The sequence below is a fragment of the Entelurus aequoreus genome, unplaced genomic scaffold, assembly GCF_033978785.1.
Source record: "Entelurus aequoreus isolate RoL-2023_Sb unplaced genomic scaffold, RoL_Eaeq_v1.1 HiC_scaffold_208, whole genome shotgun sequence".
Taxonomy (NCBI): domain Eukaryota; kingdom Metazoa; phylum Chordata; class Actinopteri; order Syngnathiformes; family Syngnathidae; genus Entelurus; species Entelurus aequoreus.
Window position 1 is genome coordinate 11,024 of NW_026908134.1, and position 27,470 is coordinate 38,493.

At 41.5% G+C, this 27,470-nt stretch overlaps 1 protein-coding gene across 1 annotated transcript; it reads left to right on the plus strand.

Annotated features, from left to right (window-relative positions):
* LOC133645488 (Golgi-associated plant pathogenesis-related protein 1-like) lies at positions 1–26,005 on the plus strand. The gene is made up of 5 exons (XM_062040328.1): positions 1–319; positions 592–700; positions 11,816–11,919; positions 13,023–13,100; positions 25,491–26,005. The coding sequence occupies exons 1-5, from the start codon at positions 307–309 to the stop codon at positions 25,664–25,666; spliced, it is 480 nt and encodes a 159-aa protein (XP_061896312.1). The 5' UTR covers positions 1–306; the 3' UTR covers positions 25,667–26,005.
* The last annotated feature ends 1,465 nt before the right edge of the window (positions 26,006–27,470 follow it).

Below are 27,470 nucleotides of genomic sequence, written 5' to 3' on the forward strand. Positions count from 1 at the left end.
AAGGCCAGGCAGAGGGTGTGTTCTTCTCTTGAGGCTTCAAACCACTCTCAAGGCAGATGCGTGGAACTTGACAGACAGCCATGATTGTGTAGTGTTGCAACTTGAAATTTTTTTGTACAACTGCAGAATTTAAGGAGGAATGAGACCCGGCTGGAAGGCTGTCCTGGCTTGAAACATGATGCATTTAGCAGCTGTTTTGGGTTATTAGCATATTGGAAACAGCTGCCAGGCAGAAGTACCAAACATAGTTGTCAGTTGAAAAGCGTGTTAGTGTTGGACTAACTGACAACTTCCTGTGTTGGCACTATGGGGAAGTCAGGTAAGTGGGAAATGCAGCCGCGTCAAACTGTGTGCACGTTGTAAATCAAATTGCTAATTTGTGGCTGTTTGAATGCGCCTATTGTGTTGGAGAAAAGAGCAGTGAGTGATGGCACCATGCACACACACTGCCTCTGTCTGGGCTCCAAATGACCACACTCTCGTATGGATTCTGCAATAACTTTTATTGAACCCCGTGTTCTATAGTCGTGTCTTCTTTGCGCCGGCTTCGTGTCTAACATCGCCTGCTGTCTGTCCTCTTGTGTCTCGCAGCCTCAAAGCAATTTGCCGAGGAGGCGCTGCGTCGCCATAACGAGCACAGGAAGAAGCACCAGGCTCCACCACTCAAGCTGAGCAGCAAACTGAACAGAGAGGCCGCCCGGTTTGTATACACACACACTCTCACACACACACACACACACACACACACACACACACACACACACACACACACACACACACACACACACACACACACACACACACACACACACACACACACACACACACACACACGCATTCTTGTATTTGTTACCTTCTTGAGACCTGCAAAAAACTGTCTACCTCTAGTCCAAGGGTGTCAAACTCAAATACAGAGTGGGCCAAAATTTAAAAGTGAACAAAGCCGCGGGCCAAGGTTGAACAAATTAACCTTTTAATAGGGACCCAAACAAGTTTTGCATTGAATATTGAACAAGCAAGGCTTATATAACTTTATAGTGACATGCAACATCGAGTTTCAAATAATAATAAAAATAAAAAAATATCCATGGCATATCAAATACAATTTTTAAATAAAAATTGAATGCCTATTTTCTATTTGCAGCCTTCTGAGGTAAATATCAACATTAACTTTTTCCACAGGCTAATAAATTTGAAAATAAAATAACAATGAATAAACCAACCATTCAGGACTTTAAAGGCCTACTGAAACCCACTACTACCGACCACGCAGTCTGATAGTTTATATATCAATGATGAAATCTTAACATCGCAACACATGCCAATACGGTCGGGTTAGATTAGTAAAGTGCAATTTTAAATTTCCCGCGAAATATCCTGCTGAAAACGTCTCGGTATGATGACGTTTGCGCGTGACGTCACGGATTGTAGCGGACATTTTGGGACACCATTGTGGCCAGCTATTAAGTCGTCTGTTTTCATCACAAAATTCCACATTATTCTGGACATCTGTGTTGGTGAATCTTTTGCAATTTGTTTAATGAACAATGGAAACAAGAAAGCTGTAGGTGGGAAGCGGTGTATTAGCGGCCGGCTGCAGCAACACAAACACGTAGCCGGTGTTTCATTGTTTACATTCCTGAAAGATGACAGTCAAGCTTTACCATTGGCCTGTGGAGAACTGGGACAACAGAGACTCTTACCAGGAGGACTTTGAGTTGGATACGCAGACGCGGTACCTTAAGTACGCAGCTGCGGCTTCCAAACATTTGATCGCTTGCCCGTACGTGCGTGCCGCTATCTGCATGTCACGTACGTAACTTTGGGGACTTTGGGGAAATATATGTGCTGTATGAACTTTGGGGAGGTGAACGGTACTTTGGGCTGTGTGATTGAGTGTGTTGTGCGGGTGTTTGATTTGTATTGGCAGGTTATATGGACGGGAGGGGGGAGGTGTTTGTTATGCGGGATTAATTTGTGGCATATTAAATATAAGCCTGGTTGTTTTGTGGCTAATAGAGTATTTATATGTCTTGTGTTTATTTACTGTTTTAGTCATTCCCAGCTGAAAATCAGGTCCCACCCGCCTCTCACAGCATCTTCCCTATCTGAATCGGTTCCACTGCCCTCTAGTCCTTCACTCTCACTTTCCTCATCCACAAATCTTTCATCCCCGCTCAAATTAATGGGGAAATCGTCGCTTTCTCGGTCCGAATCGCTCTCGCTGCTGGTGGCCATGATTGTAAACAATGTGCAGATGTGAGGAGCTCCACAACCTGTGACGTCACGCTACTTCCGGTACAGGCAAGGCTTTTTTATCAGCGACCAAAAGTTGCAAACTTTATCGTCGATGTTCTCTACTAAATCCTTTCAGCAAAAATATGGCAATATCGCGAAATGATCAAGTATGATACATAGAATGGACCTGCTATCCCCGTTTAAATAAGATCGCATTTCAGTAGGCCTTTAAACTGCTCAGTTTGCAACACACTGATCTAATCTGATGTGCCCAAGCCAGATACCTGGCATCTTTTCTTGAATGCTAGTTCATTAATGTCGGGGCTCAGGCTTTGAGCTGAGGCAACCTTCATTATCGAACGTAGGTGTTCATCAGTCATTAGATCTCGTAGTACACCCGGACTACAGTCTTGGGGGCAGTGCCGTAAAGGCACTGCCTTAATTTCACGTCCTCTACGAGCTGTCGTCACGTCCGCTATTCATCCATTTTAATAACGTGCCGGCCCATTCGCATGATATGTGCGGCTTCTGTATGAATAAAAATAGGAATGCAACGCATACTTGATCAACAGCGATACAGGTTACACTGAGGGTACCCGTAAAAACAACTTTAACACTGTTATAAATATACGCCACACTGTGAATCCACACCAAACAAGAATGACAAACACATTTCAGGGGAACATCCGCACCGTAACACAACATAAACACAACAGAACAAATACCCAGAACCCTTTGCAGCACTAACTCTTCCGGGACGCTACAATATACACCCCTGCTACCACCAACACCCCCCCCCCCACCCCCCACCTTGTTTGTAATTGGTTTTCAATCTTCATTATTTACTTCAAGTTATTACAGTATGTCTCTATACATATTCATTTTATTTTTTGAATTAATTTTTGCCAAAGGGGGCGCATTTCAATTTCCTACACACACTTATTACATATGTTGGCCGGAGGGGGAGCACTTCGAATGTTTACACACACTTGTTATTTCATATGTTGACCAGAGGGGGAGCACTTTTAAAACCGACACACAGTCAAATTGAAAAATCCCTCCTTTTTGGTACCACCCTAATTTAGATGGATTTCACCAACAGGGGTGCAAATGAGACATTCTCTTAGATGCAAGGGTTTTCCGTATTGGGACCATGATTACGGTCCTAACATAAACACCAGTCCTCATATGGAAGGTACTTTTCCTTGTTGATGTCTCAAGAAGGGTAGAAATACAGGAACACACACACACAAATATATATATTCTTGTAGTGTGCGTGAAAATGTCAAAACAAGATCTGGACCCCTGCGGTGAATGTAATAGCCACAAAATACTATAGATCTTTTTTAGTTCTCTTCTTAATGTTGTTGCATCCAACTCCTCTGATGTTGTTTCGAGGCCAACGTGACAATATTTTAGATAAGGAAGTCCTTTTCATTTCCTCTTGCAAGTTTCATTTTGACACTTGGGCCTACATTTATGAAGTTCAGTTTAGTTCAGTTTCAGTTTATTTCGAACATGCATACGATACAATGTAATGCATCACATTTTTCTTGTTGTTTCATTACAGCATGTCCGAAAATAAGTAGAAAGAAGCAGAGCTTATTTAATCCTACCCCTTTTCATATCATAGCAATTTTATCCAATTTCCTTGTTCTCTGTAACAGAACAGTGAACAAATAAATAATATACCATAGTAAGCAAACAAATATTAAATACCTAAATAATCTTTGTCTCAATAAAAAAGAAAAAAGAAGGGTTCAAGATGTTCATCATAATTCTTGTTTTGTGTACTTTGTGAACACTTGTAGTTTGAAAAGTCTCTTAAAGTGAATCATATTGGTGCTTTGTTTGTTTTATTTAGTTAATCAATTCCATTATTTAATTCCGCATTCTGATATGCTAAAGGTTTTAAGTGTTGTACGAGTATACAAATGTTTTAAATTAGATTTACCTCTTAGGTTATATTTCTCCTCTTTTGTTGAGAAGAATTGTTGTACATTCTTGGGTAGCAGGTTATAGTTTGCTTTGTACATAATTTTAGCTGTTTGGAAATCGTTAAATTTCAATAATTGTGATTTAATGAATAAAAGTAGAGATGGCCGATATATGCGTTAAAATGTACTATCGGAAATTATCGGTATCGTTTTTTTTTATCTGTATCGTTTTTTTTAAAAATTGTTTATTTTTTTAATTTTTTTATTATTATATCAACATAAAAAACACAAGATACACTTACAATTAGTGCACCAACCCAAAAAGCCTCCCTCCCCCATTTACACTCATTCACACAAAAGGGTTGTTTCTTTCTGTTATTAATATTCTGGTTCCTACATTATATATCAATATATATCAATACAGTCTGCAAGGGATACAGTCCGTAAGCACACATGATTGTGCGTGCTGCTGGTCCACTAATAGTACTAACCTTTAACAGTTAATTTTACTAATTTTCATTCATTAGTAGTTTCTATGTAACTGTTTTTATAATGTTGTACTTTCTTTTTTATTCAAGAAAATGTTTTTAATTTATTTAAAGCAATCGGAGTGTTGCTGGTTACTGGGGTTCAATCCCCACCTTCTACCTTCCTAGTCACGTCCGTTGTGTCTTTGGGCAAGACACTTCACCCTTGCTCCTGATGGGTGCTGGTTAGCGCCTTGCATGGCAGCTCCCGCCATCAGTGTGTGAATGTGTGTGTGAATGGATGAATGTGGAAATACTGTCAAAGCGCTTTGAGTACCTTGAAGGTAGAAAAGCGCTATACAAGTATAACCCATTTATCATTTATCTTATTTTACTAATTTTTAAAAAAAGTACCTTATCTTCACCATACCTGGTTGTCCAAATTAGGCATAATAATGTGTTAATTCCACGACTGCATATATCGGTTGATATCGGTATCGGTTGATATCGGTAATTAAAGAGTTGGACAATATCGGAATACCGGATATCGGCAAAAAGCCATTATCGGACATCCCTAAATAAAAGGGTTGTATGTTCCCTATAGCCAACATTATGTATTATTCTAATTGATCTTTTTTTGTAATAGTTAGTGAATGAAGCGCACATAAAGTACTTCTGGACCTGAATAATTGATATCCTATTTATCAGACACAAATAAGATATGCCAGTACTAGATATCTCACTTGACACCTAATTAAAGGCCTACTGAAACCCACTACTACTGACCGCGCAGTCTGATAGTTTATATATCAATGATGAAATCTTAACATTGCAACACATAATAAATGATAAATGGGTTATACTTGTATAACGCTTTTCTACCTTCAAGGTACTCAAAGCGCTTTGACAGTATTTCCACATTTACCCATTCACACACACATTCACACACTGATGGCGCTAGCCAGCAGCCATCAGGAGCAAGGGTGAAGTGTCTTGCCCAAGGACACAACGGACGTGACTAGGAAGGTAGAAGGTGGGAATTGAACCCCAGTAACCAGCAACACTCCGATTGCTGGCACAGCCACTCTACCAACTTCGCCACGCCGTCCCTATGCCAATACGGCGGGGTTAACTTATAAAGTGCAATTTTAAATTTCCCGCTAAACTTCCGGTTGAAAACGTCTATGTATGATGACGTATGCGCGTGACGTCAATCGTTGAAACGGAAGTATTCGGACTCCATTGAATCCAATACAAAAAGCTCTGTTTTCATCTCAAAATTCCACAGTATTCTGGACATCTGTGTTGGTGAATCTTTTGCAATTTGTTTAATGAACAATGAAGACTGCAAAGAAGAAAGTTGTAGGTGGGATCGGTGTATTAGCGGCTGGCTCCAGCAACACAAGCAGGAGGACTTTGACTTGGATAGCGGACGCGCTATCCGACGCTAGCCGCCGACCGCACGGATGATCGGGTGAAGTCCTTAGTCGCTCCGTCGATCGCTGGAACGCAGGTGAGCACGGGTGTTGATGAGCAGATGAGGGCTGGCTGGCGTAGGTGGATAGCTAATGTTTTTAGCATAGCTCTGTGAGGTCCTGTTGCTAAGTTAGCTTCAATGGCGTCGTTAGCAACAGCATTGTTAAGCTTCGCCAGGCTGGAAAGCATTAACCGCGTATTTACAGGTCCATGGTTTAATAGTATTGTTGATTTTCTGTCTTATCCTTCTAGTCAGGGGCTTATTTCTTTTGTTTCTAAAAAAAGTTAAGCCCGATGCTATCACGTTAGCTCCGTAACTAAAGTGTTTCGCCGATGTATTGTCGTGGAGATAAAAGTCACTGTGAATGTCCATTTCGCGTTCTCGACTCTCATTTTCAATAGGATATAGTATCCGAGGTGGTTTAAAATACAAATCTGTGATCCACAACAGAAAAAGGACAGAGTGTAGAATCCAATGAGCCAGCTTGTACCTAAGTTACGGTAGGAGCGAAAAAAGATGCGTCCTTCACTGCACTCTAGTCCTTCACTCTCACGTTCCTCATCCACGAATCTTTCATCCTGGCTCAAATTAATGGGGTAATTGTCGCTTTCTCGGTCCGAATCGCTCTCGCTGCATTGAAAACAATGGGGAAATGTGAGGAGCCTTTCAACCTGTGACGTCACGCTACTTCCGGTACAGGCAAGGCTTTTTTTATCAGCGACCAAAAGTTGCGAACTTTATCGTCGATGTTTTCTACTAAATCCTTTCAGCTAAAATATGGCAATATTGGGAAATGATCAAGTATGACACATAGAATGGATCTGCTATCCCCGTTTAAATAAAAAAAAATCATTTCAGTAGGCCTTTAAAGTAATTTTATCAGTGGCGGTTATAGATATTATGTATTTAGTCCCTTGTTTTGCTTTTATAAATTAAATAACTGTCCGTGTAATTTAAAAAAAATTTCAAAGTGAAAACATGTGTAAACTGGTGTCAATGCCATCCATCCATCTATCTTCTTCCGCTTAGCCGTGTCAGCACTAAACATATATAATGCAAGCGAACTGCACTCCATTCTGCCATATAAAGCGCTCTAAAAAAACATCCAAACACCTATACATGCTATTTAATGTATGTATGTCATTTTAAGCATACCGTAGCAGAATGATTCTCAAACTATGGTATGTGTACCTCTAGTGCAGTCCTTCTTAAATTAGTGGGACTGGCTTCTAGTGATGTGCCGTCAGGGCCAGCAAGGCCTTCTCTGCTGGCCTAACATAACAACAAATCATGATCATAATTAAAGATTTAAAAAAAATATCTAAAAGTATTCATATTCTCTTCATGTCATATTATGCTCTTTCCAGTGCTGTTGTTTTTAGTTTTAGTTTGTATCCAATCAGAATTCAGCTGGCTTATGTTCCCATGCTGTACCAAATCTGTCAGAGGCCTTTAGAATCAACAATGCGGGCGTCCGTGCACTGTAAGTGATCAGGGACATACAGTGATAGACAGTTGCGATAGCCAATCAGATCACAAGTTGTCGTCAGTAAGGCCTTCTAGATGGCCTGAGGTTGGATGTGACAATTACATGTCCTGTGATTGGATACTCATCGGGACCGTTAGCGGATAAATGTGAGAACACACAGAGATGATAGACAGTTGCGATAGCCAATCAGATCACAAGTTGTTGACAGTAGCCTATCTAAGTAGCTTGATGTTAACAAGACTGTGATTGGATACTCACTCGTCATTCCAAAGTGAGTATTTATTCACAAGTTATAATTATTACAGAGGTTTATTTGAAATAGTGACAGATACAAAAACATAGACATCTGAAACAGGTATCCAATGTATGCATCAAAGTGTTTGTAGCCAAAGCTAATTTACAACACTTGTCCCCAGTTGCTATTTAGCAGGAAGTGTTGCTCGGTAGCCAGACCGGGAAAACAAAACGTTGATGAGGTGGCAGATATATATTTGCAAGGCCGTTTTCAAGAAGGATATTTAAAGAGAAACTACATCTTGTGATATGTCAGCTCAGCTGTTCTGGCGATGAAATGCTCGCCATTTTCACTCGAATAAGCCGACGACGAGGGGTACCACTGGCTGGGTCAAATGCAGAGGACACATTTCACCACACCTAGTGTATGTGTGACAATCATGGTACTTTAACTTTAACTTTAACTTATACAGGCGTCAAATAGGTCCTACTAGTTGTGAGTTCAAATATTGTATTTTTTCACTTTCAATATGTTTTTTGCAATTTTAATTTTGACAGTACCACATAAGATATGTTTTAATAGCTGATGCGTTTTAATTTATTTTCAAATGCGACAGAAAATAACCCGTTTTGTATACTGTTGATGTGATTCAATAAATTATACATGATGGTATTTTGAGAGGTAATCTTTGAAGTCGGACATCACCGAAGGCCTAGGTGGGAAACTCACGACCCGCCACTGCTGGCTTCCCTGGCGGGGCACGGTGCGAAGCGTATGACGAAGTATATGTAGCACTTCTTCACTGTAACCACGGTGAGAGACGAGGAAAGACTGGTGTGTTGCTTACAATGTTATGCAGAGGTATAGTTATAACACTTTTTAATAGGTGACATACTATTTATAGTCCAGGGGGGCGCACAATATTTTCTTCTGAAAATATTTGAGAAGCACTTCTCGAGTGGTACTTTGGCTCCATCAACTGGTACGCCAAAAAATCACTTGATGAACTATTCAAACACAGTGTTACTGTTCAAACTGTGTGTAAGGTTACAGGGGCCAAAAATAATAAATATACTTATTAAATAAAACCTCTGCCTTGTTTTTAATTAAAATCTAGGCCTACTGCGCTACTGTATTTTAATGTTGGTCATTATGGTGGTACTATTTTCTGAGGTGGTATTTGGTGAAACAAGTCTGAGAACCACAGCAGCAATGCATTAATTTCACAGATGCATCTCAACGTTCACTTTACCCTTCAACGCAACTAATCATGGCGGACGTCATGAGAACCATCAAAGACTACTTTAGGACAAATGATGGTCCAGAACCTAATATTTTTTAGCCTGAATATAAGGAGGATGAGCTACACGTTTTAGAAGCTGTGTGCTAAACAGATTAAGTTTTAGTGAAACACTAAGCATCATACAGCAGTTTTTTTAAGTGCTGAACAAGAAATACAAATTTTGAACCTAGTAAGTAAGTACATTTTTCATTTTATTTATAAAGCGCTTTTCACGGATTAAATCACAAAGCGCTGTACAAAACATAAGTGAAGTAAAACAACAATTTAATTAAAACAGGGGCAACATCATAAAAATAATACAAAGTGAATTAAAATTGATAGTTAAAAGGTGCATTAACTAAAAGCTTTACTAAAAAGAGAGAAGTTTTAAAATGTTTCTTAAAAGTGTCAACACAGTCAAGATCACGGAGGGACTGGTGCAAATTGTAAAACAATAGTAAAACAATCACTTACTGTACAATGTCTGCTCTCACTGGGATGCAGACTTATGGGATGTTCATGACTTCCTGTTTAGATGAATAATTAATCACAATCCTCTCTAGTTAAAAAAAAAAAAAAAAAAGTTCTGGAAACAAGCATCAAGTTGGCTGTCAAAGTTGACCAAATTCTCGTTTTATAGCCACAACCTTCTACTATCCAGGTGTGAGGTTTCTAGAAATAGTTTTCACCAACTCAGAGGTGATGCAGCAGCTCACCGGCTCAATATAGCAGAATAAGCTAGTTGGCTCTCTGTGACGGCGCCGCTAAAAATAGTTGGTCTGCAATAGCGCTTTTAATAAGAATATCGCTAATATTTCGTTAATATTTAAGTCACGACATTTAAATGGAGTATTGTTGGTGGATTTTGGATGTTTTTTGGTTTTTTTAGAAGGCTTTATGAGCGCAATAGAGTACTCTTATTAGAGGCATTACTAGCCAACTTGTACTTGATGTAATTTATGACTTAAAATGCAAGAAAAAAACTGAAAAAAATTCCTGGTCTTGCATAAGGATTGTGAATGATGGGCAAAATTCTCCAAAAATGTAGTTCTCCTTTTAAAGTGACTGAGCTAATTCAGCTGAGATCCAGTTAATTGATGCCTGCAGTGTGAAAGTGTGTGAAATGGGGATCACCGGAGTACAATATGTGTCATGTGATTGTGGTATAAAACACCTGTGTCTGCAGCGGGGGTCCAGTCCCTGCTATAATTGCAACATGAAGTCAAAAGAACATTCTAAACAACTCAAAGAAAAGTCGATCCTAAAAGTTTAGCAAAGAAGATTGTTGCAATAATGTTTCCAACTTACTGGGTCTCTCACAAAGTCGAGATTAATCTATAATTAAGAAACTGAAGGAGCATGGCATGTTTCTAAATCTGCCTCGAGCTAGCCGTCCTCAAACTGATTGATTGGGCAAGAAAAAGACTAGTGAGGGAAACCACCAAAATGCTCTGAGACAGGGACATCCAATTGAATAATTTTGAAGGCCACATTTCTGCTCCATTCATTATTATTATTGTTGTTTCGTGTATTCCTAAGAACCACCGTACTCTACAGTAGACATTTGATTTTAGTCTATTTTGTCAGCTACAGGAGTGCACTGCTGTTTAAGGAGTGTATGCAAAAAAGCTACTCAAAGATAATTTCTCTGACATCACTCTTGTGTTTTTAAGAATCTGCTGCAAAAGTGTGAGTCAAGTTTTATGAACTGAGCTCGCCGGCCACAGGTTAAATGGCACAAATGATGAAAAAGAGAAGACCTAAAATGGAACCTTGAGAAACAACACTAGTATAAATAAATAAGCTAAACAAATGACTACTAACTGCATCTGACATAAACAAGCTACAGCAACACCAGTTATATAAATCACATTAGGAATAAAATGTGCCAAACAGGAGAGGACTTAAAGGGGTGCCTTGAGGAACGCCTCAGTTATGTAAATTACAAGTTTGGACGCCAGTGGTCTATCTACTAAATAATGACCTGAAGGGGATGAGGACTTTTGCAGATATATTCGCCAGATATATTTTAATATATATTTTAAGATATATTTTTATTGACATCAATTTGTAAACAATGTGTTTCACTTTGACATGAAACACACTTTTCTATAATGTTTTTATCAAAAAAGCCAAATTTAATTTATAAGGCAAACGTCTGAAATATCCAAGGGAGGTGAGTATTTTTGCACAGGGCGTCACTGCTACTGTGGTTGTGACAGAACTTGCAAGAAAAGTATCATAGAACTAATGAAAAGGTTTGTGGATACACCATCTCCTCCTATTAGATGATGTGTATTTCAACTTTTGAATGCTATACTAGGTTTTCACTTTTATTGCTACAAGAAAGAAATTACAATCAAATTTAAAAAGTATGTATTTCCTACCTTAAGCTTCATATTCCTTGTTTGTTTCTGTTTCAAAACAAAATGAATGATTTGAGAATTTGGGAGTAGTTTCTTGAGTTAATTTGGGGGATTTCTGTAGTTTACAGTGCAGCAACATTTCAAAGCAGTGAGACAAAAAGCTGATGGGAAGAAGCTAATGGTTTAGACTTTTTAGCTCCCTTAATGATTTATTTTCTGCGTGCTTGTTTTGTTTTACATGTTTTTTAGTTTCTCTGGTACAAAATGGATGGATGAAGTCTTTGATTTCAAACAATGATATTGTATTTCTTTATCTCTTCAAAGCTATGCTGAGAGTTTGGCCAGCACACGCATCTTAAAACACAGCGAGGATTCCAGTAAAGGAAGCTATGGAGAGAACCTGGCGTGGGCCTCCAATGATCAATTAGGTACGTACACAATGCATAGACAACTGTAAATTGACCAACGTAAATGGAATAGGGCTGTCAAAATTAACAAGTCTGTTCGTTAATTGTGATTCATTACAAAAAATATCGCTTAATCACGAACACACTTAGATTAATCATGTAATTTTTTTGACTGTACAATCTCTTTTACCTTAACCGCTTACCGTCAGTACAAAAATGAATGAGACTCCCACTAGTGTGCTAACTTTACTCTAAAACTTTAGATAACACTTTTCCCAAGTTTTGTGCAAACAAATGACATGCATTTGAGTAAAATGTTGAAAAAGCTTGCTGGATGACATTCTGACTATACAATTGCATTTGTGTACAAGCAATCAAGCAAGTGCATATAAGCAAGCAAAATAATCAGATTGTGATTAATCATGATTCATCCAAATTCCAAAATGTGGATAATTTAATTAAAAATAATAATAATTTGACAGACTTAACATGAACTAAATCTTTTCATAAATGTAATTATTTAGGGTTTGTTCAGCTAATGTTCTTTGGGGCTGTTTTACGAACGAGATCATTGCGCACTTGAGCCCCTAGTGGCCAAAGGGAGGTATCACAGGAAAATACAGGTATATCCTAAAAGATTATTATATATTTCAGTAGTTTTCCCCAGTTACAAACAATAAGAAATCCAAAGCTGTCCCCTTTTTAACTGAAGTACCATACACTTACTGATGAGGAGCACCTCTCTTGCCATTATCCGGCACTATTTGTATCGGTCCATCCCACTAACCTTTCTTCCCTGGACAACCATGTTTATTAAGAAGAGATTTAAAGTGGATTGTGAATGCACACTCTTTTATTGAGAAGCTGGGGTCTATTTATTCTATTCCATTTTAGAGCTCAGACAGTGTGATTCACTGCTGAAATATGCGACACTCTGAGTCATAAAGCATCTCCTATGGTGCCGCACGGGGTGACCAGAAGTGCAGCATTGTAAATAAAAATGTACCCCGAAGGGATTTTGTGCTGATCAAAAAGTATTCAGTGACAATGCTGTCATTGTGATTATGGCGTACGACAGAAAACTGATGTGATGGCACTTTAAATTGAGGTTACTGTCTGCTCAGGGAAGGATGTGTCCGACCGCTGGTACGATGAAGTCAAACAGTACAACTTTAACTCTCCTGGATTCTCCTCTGGCACTGGTGAGGACCTCCTTTTAACACTTTGCATATTGGAAGAACACCAGGTATAGATGACCATCCATTCATCGTCATCATCATCATTTTGTAGACAGGTGGCATTTTTTCTTTGGGAGAAGCTATTACATTTTGGCACCAAGATGGCTAGAATGCTACTGGAGCATTTTCCTTTTGGCCCAGACTTCCAATATACCATCTGTCTAATCGTAACGTCTTACGTCATTCGCCATGAACAATAAAGTATTCTGCTAGCTAAGAAATTGACTAACTACAACATTATCACTTTATAACATCAGTCATGTAATTTGATCAAATCCAAAAATGGTATAGGACTTAATCTTAGATTAGTAACTGTCATCTTAGATAATTTTTTTCCATGAACCAGGAAGTGGTCTTTGGTTAATGGCGCTTTAACTTTTTTTGCACACTTTTTTTCCAAAACTGGATTGTCACATATGTAGAGACAAAAGTGTGCATCCAATATTGAGCTAAAAAGGGTAGGACGCATGTTGTCCCCTGATACTATGGGAAGTACGTTTGTAAAATGTTGATGGACTTTATTAATGACAGGGCGCTTGATGTTAACTTTTAGGGCAAGCTAAATCCCAGCCCTTTCCTGCTCTGTCACCAATAGGGATGGGTACAGAATTCAGTAATTTTATAGGCACCGACTGAATTCGGTTGGTACTACCACATATCAATTCACCTAAAATAAAATTCCAATACCTGTGTTGCTTTGTGACGTCACGTCCAATTGCGGACTTAACATCGGCTCAAACACTTGGCAAGGAAACATTTACTCAATCAGCATTCAGAAAAGACCAACATGCCTCTTGGTTATGTTGCAATGTTCAATGCCAACAAAGCAAGTATACCTGAAAGGCGCCACTTTCCTAAAATTGATGGTAATCTACAAAACCAGTGAAGTTGGCAAGTTGTGTAAATTGTAAAGAAAAACGGAATACAATGATTTGCAACTCCTTTTCAACTTATATTCAATTGAGTACACTGCAAAGACAAGATATTTAATGTTCGAACTGAGAAACTTGTTCTTTTTTTTGCAAATCATTAACTTAGAATTTAATGACAGCAACACATTGCACAAAAGTTGACACAGGGGCATTTTACCACTGTGTTAACATGGCCTTTCCTTTTAACAACACTCCATTAAAAATGGGTGTCCATGAAAGAGACGTTGCTTGGATGGCAACATATGTTGCTCCAAAACCTGTATGTATCTTTCAGCATTAATGGCGCCTTCACAGATGTGTAAGTTTCCATGCTTTGGGCACTCATACACCCCCATACCATCACAGATGCTGGCTTTTGAACTTTGCGCCTATACAGTCCGGATGGTTCGTTTCCTCTTTGGTCCGGAGGACGTCCAGTTTTCAAAAACAATTTGAAATGTGGACTCTTCAGACCACAGAACACTTTTACACTTTGCATCAGTCCATCTTAGATGAGCTTAGGCCCAGCGAAGCTGCCGGCGTTTCTGGGTGTTGTTGATAAATGGCTTTCGCTTTGCATAGTAGTTTTAACTTGCACTTACAGACGTAGCGACAAACTGTAGTTACTGACAATGGTTTTCTGAAGTGTCTCTGAGCCCATGTGATATCCTTTACACACTGACTTTGCTTTTTGATCCAGTACCGCCTGAGTGATCGATCGTAAGCATTGCCGCTTATATGCAGTGATTTCTCCAGATTCTCTGAACCTTTTGATGTTGTTACGGACCGTAGATGGTGAAATCCCTAGATTCCTTGCAATAGCTCGTTGAGAAATGTTCTCAAACTGTTCGATAATTTGCTCACGCAAATGGATGGATGGATTTGTTTACAAAGTGGTGACTCTCGCCCCATCCTTGTTTGTGAATGACTGAGCATTTCATGGAAGCTGCTTTTATACCCAACCATGGCACCCACCTGTTCCCAATTAGCCTGTTCACCTGTGGGATGTTCCAAATAAGTGTTTGATGAGCATTTCTCAACTTTCTCAATCTTTTTTGCCACTTGTGCCAGCTTTTTTGAAACATGTTGCAGGCATCAAATTCCAAATGAACTTATATTTGCAAAACATAACAAAGTTTACCAGTTCGAACGTTAAGTATATTTTCTTTGCAGTCTATTCAATTGAATATAGTTTGAAAAAGATTTGCAAGTCATTGTGTTCTGTTTTTAATTACAATTTATAAAACGTGCCAACTTCACTGGTTTTGGGTTTGTACATTGGCTTTGCTATATACATCCCACTAATTAGCATTTGCGATTTTAACATAGTTTTACCACCATTTGTTAATGAAAACTAAAACTAAGATTCATGTTACAATCAAATAGCAGGTCTGTAATAAGTACAATACTTACAGTATTAACACTTAGTAGGGCACATACACCTTAATGGCAAAGGCTACTTAAGTGCTAGGCAGCACACAATAGCCTACAAATTACTGCCATCTAATGTTTTGGAATTGCCACTGCATGCAAAGTCTACTATGTAATACTTGCAAATGATATACTGTAACAACTGGACAGCACAGTTATCATCATAATCAGCTAATAAATTAAAAAAATGTATCATCAAACAATTAACATTTATTCAAACACACAAAATACTAATTTAAAAAGGTATGGATTCTAAGGTGCCAATGAGCTTGTTGGTTTCCTTTCCTCTACTTTCTCAGTACCTTGATCACTGTTTTTGTTGCCTCTTGGTCTGTCTCGCCTGTCAAGTGAGCCGTGCATGAGGTTGCCGTGGTCACACTGATGTCACGCTTCAATCACAACGTGACCGTCTGGCTCAAGAGACCGGCCGTTAATAAGCTGACGACCGATCGCATTCTCAGCCTCTCGCTGGTGTCACTTCCAGTGCGCCCTGATTGTTCCAAATACTTTCTAGACTACTCGGTCACACCCAGAGCGCATCGCTCTGAGCCGCCCGTCATGCTGATTCATGCTTGACTAATGTAGGAAAGGGTTTAGCAAGAGTAGAGACTGATTTAAAGGTATACATTCCTCTCTGTGTAAATATTTAAAGGCTCTTTACTTTGATGTAGGGTTCAACTAAAAGTCTTACTTCCTGGAGAGTTGTGCTAAGTGGGAATGTGTATCCAAAGAAATTGTTTAATTAATTGGGAAAATCAGTATACAATATACAGTGGAACCTCCATTTATGAACCCCTTTTGTACAAACGTTTTGAATTACGAGCCACAGACTGACTAGAAATACCTTACCAGGGGCGGTATGGCGTAGTGGGTAGAGCGGCGTTGCCAGAAACCTGAGGGTTGCAGGTTCGCTCCCCGCCTCTTACCATCCAAAAAAAATCGCTGCCGTTGTGTCCTTGGGCAGGACACTTCTCCCTTGCCCCTGCTGCCGCTCACACCGGTGAATGAATGATGAATGAATGAGTTGTAAAAATGAATGATGGGTTCTCACTTCTGTGAAGCGCTTTGAGTGTCTAGTAAAGCGCTATAAAAATCGAATCCATTATTATTATTATTATTATTATTAGAAATATGCTTGTTGTATGAACATTTTGTTCTCGTGCTCATTCAAAAGGCAGGGCACAGTGCCTTCTAGCCTTTTTACGCCGTGTTTCTACTTTTGATACAGTAGCTCAATATGAGTCTAAAGAAACATGAAACATTCTGGGAGTATCCACAGCGTTATCACCACGCAACGACCCAACCCTCCTCCACTTCAGCTGCAGACAAAGAAGACTGACCAACAAGGTTAGGTGGATTGAATTGTTTTATTCCTGATCAATGTAGCTGCTTGGCTGTTACAGTTAGGGAGTTGGGGATTTCAAACGGTGAGTGCACCACCGGGCTAAGGTGCCAATGAGCTCGTTGGTGACAGTGTTTGCGCGGAGGAAAGTTCAGTTGTTTTGACTTTGTTATAAAATAGAAAAGTGATTCATCACTCTCAAATGTTTGTTTGATATACTGTACTGTATATTGCTTCTTAATGTGTTCAAAGTGTACACACATTTACTAAAATACGGACTGTTGTTGAGGCTGGAACCCATTAATCATGTTTACGTTGTTTCTTATGGAGAAATTTGCTTTAATTTACAAACCCTGTTCAAGAAATAGTTATGTTTAGTTCCACTGTAATAACTTTAAATGACAGACAGGGCTCAAGTCATCACTTTGTTAAAATGAAAGAAATACTGCAAGTAAAGGCAAAGCAAGCTGTGGTTTCGTGCAGCAGCTGTAGCAAAAAGGGAGGTTTGGGCTAAACTTTGTTGGGAAATGTCTTAGACTTAGACAAACTTTAATGATCCACAAGGGAAATTGTTCAATGTCTCCAATGTAAAATCAGTCTTATGACATTCTAGCAGTTAAAAACATTCACATCAAAGGCATCTATGCACATGAATTAAAATAGTCAGCTTGTGAACCTAACTTTGTAATTTTTCACTATGTTGTACAGTACATAAAATTGCACTTTATATACAGTAGTAGGCTTTCAAGCAGCAAATGTGATTCAATTGCGCCCTCTGCTTGTCACTGTGGTGAACAACAGCACCTCCATTGCTTCAACATACAGCAACTGCTTTATGATGTTTCTTTTTAAACCACACAAAACCCAAGGTTTGTGTGGGGGATGGTAAAAGTGAGCTTTTTGGTTTGTTTCATAAATTCGACGTGATCAAGTTTTTATACCTCCAACAACACAACATGAAGTCCGTGACTTACAGGGATTGGTTTCATTTAGTGCTGCAGTAGGCGTGCACACGTGCACCTTATAACACACCCAAAAAAGCATCCCTGTTTCCTGTGCTCCATGTAAGTGAGGGAGGTGCTGCTGCAGTAATTTAATACTTAGTTAATGTTGAGTTGTTATGGACATAAAATGGTTGTAACTAAATAACTGGAGCCCGCAGTCTTGTCAGCCTATGTGTTTAGGCGGAGAAGACGTTTAAACACAGTATATATTTTTCATTGTTGTTTAGCGATGTGTACCTTTCACATTTGACCCAATATGGTACCAATTACAGGTACCTGGGAATCAGTACCAGTACCAATATTCTGTACTTTAGTGTGTGCGTTCATGTGTTAAAATCAATAAATCAGTTGTTTAATAATAAAATGTATTTTTAACAATGAGCTGATTAGGATAACTGTGCCGTTGAGTTTTATCTTGTTTTATTACATATCAGAGTCATAGACTTAACATCTTTTTCACCAGCATAGCCGAAACTCTTGTCAACAAGCTGTCCCACCACTCTGGTCGCTTTGGTGTAGAACACATTAAAGCCTTCTACAGAAAGCTAAGAGTATCCAACGATGATTTCAAATTAGAAATGGTCACAGCTGATGAGGTGTTTAAAAAATTGAGCGCGCTCCACCCTAACAAGGCCACCGGCCTTGATAATATTCCCTCCAGATTCCTCAGGGACTCTGCCTCCATCATTGCCCCGATCATCACGCACATAATAAACCTATCAATTACACAAGGCCAAGTACCAAAAGATTTTAAGATAGCAAGAGTAACTCCCCTCTTTAAAAAAGGAAGCAAATTGGAACCTGGCAACTACCGACCTGTTTCTATTCTCGGCTCCATTTCGAAAGTAATGGAGAAAATAGTTTATGAACAGGTCGATAGTTACCTTGCCACTAATAAACTCATGTACAAATTCCAATCCGGCTTCAGAACTAACCACTCCACTGACACATGTCTTCTCTATCTGACCGACCACATCAAACATGAGGTGGACGCGGGCAAATACTGCGGCACGGTCATGCTGGACCTTCAGAAGGCCTTTGACACCGTTAACCACGCTATACTGTTGGATAAGCTCAGAGCAATCGGATTTAACAAAACCTCATGGAGCTGGATGCAATCTTACTTGGAGGGGAGGGAGCAGGTGGTAGAGGTGAACGGCACCGTGTCCCCCCCCTCTCGGTGAGCTGTGGAGTCCTCCAAGGCAGTATATTGGGACCTTTTACTGTTCCTAATATACATAAATGACATGTCATCGTCATGCGACTGTGAATTGTTTTTGTTTGCGGATGACTCTGCCCTGCTGGTATCCGGCAAGGACAAGTCACAGGTGGAGAAAATCCTCAGTGCTGAGCTGTGTAGAACTTGCACCTGGCTCGCTGACAACAAGCTATCCATACACTTGGGTAAAACGGAATCCATCCTGTTTGGGTCCCACATCAACCTTAAGAAAGTCAATGACTTCACCATAAAAGTGGGTGACATTGTTATCACCAGGAAAGATGAGGTCACCTAGGTTCCATTCTAGAGGCTAACCTTTCTTGTGATAAAATGGCAACCAAGGTAATCAGAAAGGTTAACCAACAAACGAGATTTCTCTACAGAATCTCCTCTCTGGTCAACAAAAGCACCTTGAGGATTCTGGCGGGAACTCTCGTTCAACCCTTTTTCGATTACGCATGCACCTCCTGGTACCCTAGCACCTCCAAAACCCTCAAATCTAAACTCCAAACATCTCAGAACAAGCTAGTCAGGTTACTTCTAGACCTCCACCCCAGATCCCACCTCACTCCTACCCACTTCTCTAAAGTGGGCTGGCTCAAGGTGGAGGACAGAGTTAAACAACTTGCACTGAGCCTAGTCTATAAAATCCACTACACCTCCCTGATACCGAAGTACATGTCAAACTACTTCCTTAACGTAAATGACCGCCATAACCACAACACCAGGGGGAGCTCCACTAACCACGTTAAACCCAGATTCCGAACTAACAAAGGTCTTAACTCATTCTCTTTCTATGCCACATCAATGTGAAATGCGCTCCCAACAGGTATAAAAGAAAGGGCATCTCTATCCTCCTTCAAAACCGCACTAAAAGTTCACCTCCAGGCAGCTACAACCCTAAACTAACACCCTCCCCGGATTGCTAATAATCAAATGTAAACAATCAAATGCAGATACTTTTTCTTATGCCTTCTTATCTCTCTCTCTCTCTCTCTCTCTCTCTCGCTCTCATTCTCTCTCTCTCTCTATATATGTCCACTACTTGCTGTCCATATCCTACCCCCCACCCCCTCCACACCCCTGATTGTAAATAATGTAAATAATTCAATGTGATTATCTTGTGTGATGACTGTATTATTCCATCCATCCATCTTCTTCCGCTTATCCGAGGTCGGGTCGCGGGGGCAGCAGCCTAAGCAGGGAAGCCCAGACTTTCCTCTCCCCCAGCCACTTCGTCCAGCTCCTCCCGGGGGATCCCGAGGCGTTCCCAGGCCAGCCGGGAGACATAGTCTTCCCAACGTGTCCTGGGTCTTCCCCGTGGCCTCCTACCGGTTGGACGTGCCCTAAACACCTCCCGAGGGAGGCGTTCTGGTGGCATCCTGACCAGATGCCCGAACCACCTCATCTGGCTCCTCTCGATGTGGAGGAGCAGTGGCTTTACTTAGAGCTTTCCTCCGCCACCCGGCGGAGGAAACTCATTTCGGCCGCCTGTACCCGTGATCTTGTCCTTTCGGTCATGACCCAAAGCTCATGACCATAGGTGAGGATGGGAACGTAGATCGACCGGTAATTTGAGAGCTTTGCCTTCCGGCTCAGCTCCTTCTTCACCACAACGGACTGATACAGCGTCCGCATTACTGAAGACGCCGCAACGATCCGCCTGTCGATCTCACGATCCACTTTTCCCTCACTCGTGAACAAGACTCCTAGGTACTTGAACTCCTCCACTTGGGGCAGGGTCTCCTCCCCAACCCGGAGATGGCACTCCACCCTTTTCCGGGAAAGAACCATGGACTCGGACTTGGAGGTGCTGATTCTCATTCCAGTCGCTTCACACTCGGCTGCGAACCGATCCAGTGAGAGCTGAAGATCCTGGCCAGATGAAGCCATCAGGACCTCATCTGCAAAAAGCAGAGACCTAATCCTGCAGCCACCAAACCAGATCCCCTCAACGCCTTGACTGCGCCTAGAAATTCTGTCCATAAAAATTATGAACAGAATCGGTGACAAAGGGCAGCCTTGGCGGAGTCCAACCCTCACTGGAAACGTGTCCGACTTACTGCCGGCAATGCGGACCAAGCTCTGACACTGATCGTACAGGGAGCGGACAGCCACAATCAGACAGTCCGATACCCCATACTCTCTGAACACTCCCCACAGGACCTCCCGAGGGACACGGTCGAAAGCCTTCTCCAAGTCCACAAAGCACATGTAGACTGGTTGGGCAAACTCCCATGCACCCTCAAGGACCCTGCCGAGAGTATAGAGCTGGTCCACGGTTCCACGACCAGGACGAAAACCACACTGTTCCTCCTGAATCCGAGGTTCGACTATCCGGCGTAGCCTCCTCTCCAGTACACCCGAATAGACCTTACCGGGAAGGCTGAGGAGTGTGATCCCACGATAGTTGGAACACACCCTCCGGTTCCCCTTCTTAAAGAGAGGAACCACCACCCCGGTCTGCCAATCCAGAGGTACCGCCCCTGATGTCCACGCGATGCTGCAGAGTCTTGTCAACCAAGACAGCCCCACAGCATCCAGAGCCTTAAGGAACTCCGGGCGGATCTCATCCACCCCCGGGGCCTTGCCACCGAGGAGCTTTTTAACTACCTCGGCAACCTCAGCCCCAGAAATAGGAGAGCCCACCACAGATTCCCCAGGCACTGCTTTCTTATAGGAAGACGTGTCGGTGGGATTGAGGAGGTCTTCGAAGTATTCCCTCCACCGATCCACAACATCCGCAGTCGAGGTCAGCAGAACACCATCCGCACCATACACGGTGTTGACAGTGCACTGCTTCCCCTTCCTGAGGCGGCGGATGGTGGTCCAGAATCACTTCGAAGCCGTCCGGAAGTCGTTTTCCATGGCCTCGCCGAACTCCTCCCATGTCCGAGTTTTTGCCTCCGCGACCGCTGAAGCCGCACACCGCTTGGCCTGTCGGTACCTGTCTGCTGCCTCCGGAGTCCCATGAGCCAAAAGAACCCGATTAGGACTCCTTCTTCAGCTTGACGGCATCCCTTACCGCCGGTGTCCACCAACGGGTTCTAGAATTACCGCCACGTCAGGCACCAACTACCTTGCGGCCACAGCTCCAATCAGCCGCCTCGACAATAGAGGTGCGGAACATGGTCCACTCGGACTCAATGTCCAGCACCTCCCCCGTGACATGTTCAAAGTTCTTCCGGAGGTGGGAATTGAAACTCTCTCTGACAGGAGACTCTGCCAGACGTTCCCAGCAGACCCTCACAAAGCATTGGGCCTGCCAGGTCTGTCCGGCATCCTCCCCCACCATCGCAGCCAACTCACCACCAGGTGGTGATCGGTAGAAAGCTCCGCCCCTCTCTTCACCCGAGTGTCCAAAACATGAGGCCGCAAATCCGATGACACAACTACAAAGTCGATCATGGAACTGCGGCCTATGGTGTCCTGGTGCCAAGTGCACATATGGACACCCTTATGCTTGAACATGGTGTTCGTTATGGACAATCTGTGACGAGCACAAAAGTCCAATAACAAAACACCACTCGGGTTCAGATCTGGGCGGCCATTCTTCCCAATCACACCTCTCCAGGTTTCACTGTCGTTGCCAACATGAGCGTTGAAGTCACCCAGTAGGACAAGGGAATCACCCGGGGGAGCACTCTCAAGTACTCCCTCGAGTGTATCCAAAAAGGGTGGGTACTCTGAACTGCTGTTTGGTGCGTAAGCACAAACAACAGTCAGGACCCGTCCCCCCACCCGAAGGCGGAGGGAGGCTACCCTCTCGTCCACCGGGTTGAACTCCAACGTGCAGGCTTTGAGTCGGGGGGGCAACAAGAATTGCTACCCCAGCTCGTCGCCTCTCACTGCGTGCAACGCCAGAGTGGAAGAGAGTCCAGCCCCTCTCGAGAGAACTGGTTCCAGAGCCCTTGCTGTGCGTCGAGGTGAGTCCGACTATATCCAGCCGGAACTTCTCTACCTCGCGCACAAGCTCAGGCTCCTTCCCCCCCCCAGCGAGGTGACGTTCCACGTCCCAAGAGCTAGCTTATGTAGCCGAGGATCGGACCGCCAAGTGCCCTGCCTTCGGCTGCCGCCCAGCTCACAATGCACCCGACCTCTATGGCCCCTCCCATGAGTGGTGAGCCCATTGGAGGGGGGACCCACATTGCCTCTTCGGGCTGTGCCCGGCCGGGCCCCATGGGGACAGGCCCGGCCACCAGGCGCTCGCCATCGTGCCCCAACTCCCGGCCTGGCTCCGGAGGGGGGCCCCGGTGACCCGCGTCCGAGCGAGGGAAATCTGAATCCTTGTTGTTTCCTTTCCATAGAAGTCTTTGAGCTGCTCTTTGTCTGATCCCTCACCTAGGACCTGTTTGTCTTGGGAGACCCTACCAGGGGGCATGAAAGCCCCCGGACAACATAGCTCCTAGGATCATTGGGACACGCAAACTCCTCTACCACAGTAAGGTGGCAGCTCAGAGAGGAGGACTGTATTATGATGATAGTATATATGATAGTATATATCTGTATTATGAATCAATTTAAGTGGACCCCGACTTAAACAAGTTGAAAAACTTATTTGGGTGTTACCATTTAGTGGTCAATTGTACGGAATATGTACTTCACTGTGCAACCTACTACTAAAAGTCTCAATCAATCAATCAATCAATTTGCAAGTATCAAATAGTAAACTCTGCATGCAGTTGCAATTACAAGACATTAGATGGCAGTAGTGTATAGACTACTGTGTTGCTTAGCCAGGAAGTAGTCTTTGCCATGAAGCTGGACGTGTCTGTCTAGTCTTATGTTGAATCTTAAAGTGTTAACACTGGCTGTTTGATTGTAACATGTATCTTAGTGTAGTTTTTATTACCAAATGTAGAGGGGTTGAAATTACCATGTAAAATGGCATATATATATATATATATATATATATATATATATATATATATATATATATATATATATATATAATATAAAATTTGTGTGTGTGTGTGGTGAAAAGTTTACATACACTTGTAAAGAACATAATGTCATGGCTGTATTGAGTTTCCAATCCTTTCTACAACTCTTATTTTGTGATAGAGTGATTGGAGCACATATGACCACAGAACTTTCCTCCCGAAGGTCTTATCGTTGTCCATGTGATGTCAGATGACACAAAAATGTAGCTGTTTGGCCACAATACCCAGCAATATGTTTGGAGGAGAAAAAGTGAGGCCTTTAATCCCAGGAACACCATCCCTACCATCAAGCATGTTGGTGGTAGTATAATGCTCTGGGCCTATTTGCTGCCATTGGAACTGGTGCTTTACAGAGAGTAAATGGGACAATGAAAAAGGAGGATTACCTGCAAATTCTTCAGGACAACCTAAAATCATCAGCCCGGAGGTTGGGTCTTGGGCGCAGTTGGGTGTTCCAACAGAACAATGACCCCAAACACATGTCAAAAGTGGTAAAGGAATGGCTAAATCAGGCAAGAATTAAGGTTTTAGAATGGCCTTCCCGAAGTCCTGGCTTAAACCCCATTGAGAACATGTGGACAATGCTGAAAAAACAAGTCCATGTCAGAAAACCCAACAAATTTAGCTGAACTGCACCAATTTTGCCAAGAGTATTGGTCAATAATTAAACCAGAAGCTTGTGGATGGCTACCAAAAGCACTTTATTGCAGTGAAACTTGCCAAGGGACATGTAACCAAATATTAACATTGCTGTATGTATACTTTTGACCCAGCAGATTTGGTCACATTTTCAGTAGACCATAATAAATTCATAAAAGAACCAAACTTCATGAATGTTTTTTGTGACCAACAAGTATGTTTCAATCACTCTATCACCAAAAAATAACAGTTGTAGAAATTATTGAAAACTGAAGACAGCCATGACATTATGTGCGTGTGTGTGTGAGCATCAAGCTAGTGCACTTTGGAAAAGTGGAGTCTTACCTTGCGTTCAAGCTTTTTTTTATCAGCTTTGTTGTCGACATGGAAAATTACAACATTACCTTGAGGCAGTTCAACTGAGTGCTGCTTGAGAGCTTGATCCCCGCCAAGTGTTTGAGCAAGGCCCTAGTCTGCAACCAAATGTGACGTCACAGGCACCAAAGGTATTGAAATATGTTACCGTGCACCGTTTTGAGCTGTGTTGTCAAGCCAGTTGTTTGCTAACATTGTAAAAGTGGCTTTCTAAAACTGAAGTTCCTCTAACTCCGTAAAGTTACGAGGTCATCCATTGGACAAATTTGCAACAACAAGCTAATCAGACAAATCCTAATGCAAGGCAGATAGCGCCAAATCTTGATAACAAAATAACAGAGCAAATCCTTCTGTGGCAGTCTAAATGTATTTGGCAAGCTGCACAAATGTAAACTTCATTTTGCTTCTTCAGCTTTTGACTGACTTTACCACTTCTATTATGTACCTCTTTGGCTACTTTAAATTGGAACATGCATTGTTATGCTTTTAGGCCATTTCACAGCAATGGTGTGGAAGAGCACTACAACGCTGGGAGTGGGTAAAGCCATTGCATCGGACGGCTCCTCTTTCGTGGTGGCAAGATACTTTCCAGCTGGGAATATCACCAACCAGGGGCACTTTGAGAGCAACGTCCTCCCGGCTAGAGGTCCTGGATTGACCTCCTAAAGATGCCTGGACTCATGATGCAAAAACCCATTTCAGTCAAGTTTGTGTCCTGCATTTCAGTCTAGAGAAGTGTCTTGCATTGGACTTAAACCATTTAACCGTTTGGGCTATAAGTAGCTTTTTTTTGTCATCGGAAAATGACTTTTAATGGTGTAGTGTGTATGTACTACTGTTTGCTAACACACAGATAACAGTGAGCACCTAACAAAGTAAATTTAAATTACTTGTGAAATCATTCCTTCTGATCATGAGCTCAACATGGTTTGTATTTTTCACTGTTATCCACTAGGATTCTTGTCTTTTTTACTTGTGCTGTAATTAATTAAATTGGAAAATCTGTCTGTTTTTTTTCAGTATGTTGGTTTTAAGCAGTGTGAACTACTATATTGATATTACATAAACCCGGAGTGCCAAAATCTGATTGTCATTTATTTTGGTGTAATGTAAAAATATGTACTTGCTCATTTTCTGTAAAGTATTTAAAGGGACTGTGCTTTTTTTTTTGCTTACTGTTCACATTCATTTTGAGAGGGTTAGGGAATGAGGGACAAAAGGCTATTTATTTTTTTGCATTCGAACATGTAAAACTTGTCTCATTCTTGGTGGTTAGCAATGCAGCTAATGGGAGCAATCAATTCTACCACTAAATCACTTAAAAAATGCATTCAAAAACCACCAACAATACTGTAACCTTTATAATAACCAAACTGTAGCTACATTGTTATTGTAAGAGCGAACACTGAGGAAGTATTTTTCTAGCGTACTAACACATCAGCGTGCTACGGTATTAGCCGTAAAAGCTAGCTACGGCGAGAGATAAGCTAGCTTCTACAACAAGAAATGCGTTTGAGTTCGTAATGCACAACACAATGCGAAAGGACACCAATCTGTACTGACTGAAAAACATGAACAATAATAACATTACAGTATCTGTGAAGTATTAGCCCACATATCAGGTTTGTTTGTACACAGCTAGCCAGACAGCGTATGTTGTCTGTCATGACACTCATTACGTGTTGCGTGTATCATGGTTGATATAAAGTTTGACTCACTCGATGGACCCTTGTCTGTCTGCTCCAGCTGGCCGGAGACATTTTTTCCGTTTTATTTGGGTAAGTACCGTATTTTTCGGAGTATAAGTCGCACCGGCCGAAAATGCATAATAAAGAAGGAAAAAAACATAAGTCGCACTGGAGTATAAGTCGCATTTTTTGGGGACATTTATTTGATAAAACCCAACACCAAGAATAGACTTTTGAAAGGCAATTTAAAATAAATAAAGAATAGTGAACAACAGGCTGAATAAGTGTACGTTATATGACGCATAAATAACCAACTGAGAACGTGCCTGGTATGTTAACGTAACATTATGGTAAGAGTCATTCAAATAACTATAACATATAGAACATGCTATACGTTTACCAAACAATCTGTCACTCCTAATCGCTAAATCCCATGAAATCTTATACGTCTAGTCTCTAACGTGAATGAGCTAAATAGTATTATTTGATATTTTACGGTAATGTGTTAATAATTTCACACATAAGTCGCTCCTGAGTTTAAGTCGCACCCGTGGCCAAACTATGAAAAAAACTGCGACTTATAGTCCGAACAATACGGTACTCGAAATAGCTTGGCTTCAAGTTCCACATTTTGCAGCTACCAGTGACTTTCACCTCACTCTGTCTGCTTCCGTCTGCTCTCAACGTCTCACTCTCCTTCGTGCTGGTTTCCAGAAGCAGTAGCTCGTCATCCGTATATTCAGATTCAAAAAGATAAGGTTATAAATCTTCATTTGTCCACA

Coding starts and splice junctions, on each gene's coding strand:
- LOC133645488 (XM_062040328.1), top strand. Junction 701..11,815: donor CTGAACAGAGAGGCCGCCCG/GTTTGTATACAC, acceptor ATCTCTTCAAAG/CTATGCTGAGAGTTTGGCCA. Junction 13,101..25,490: donor TGGATTCTCCTCTGGCACTG/GTGAGGACCTCC, acceptor TTATGCTTTTAG/GCCATTTCACAGCAATGGTG.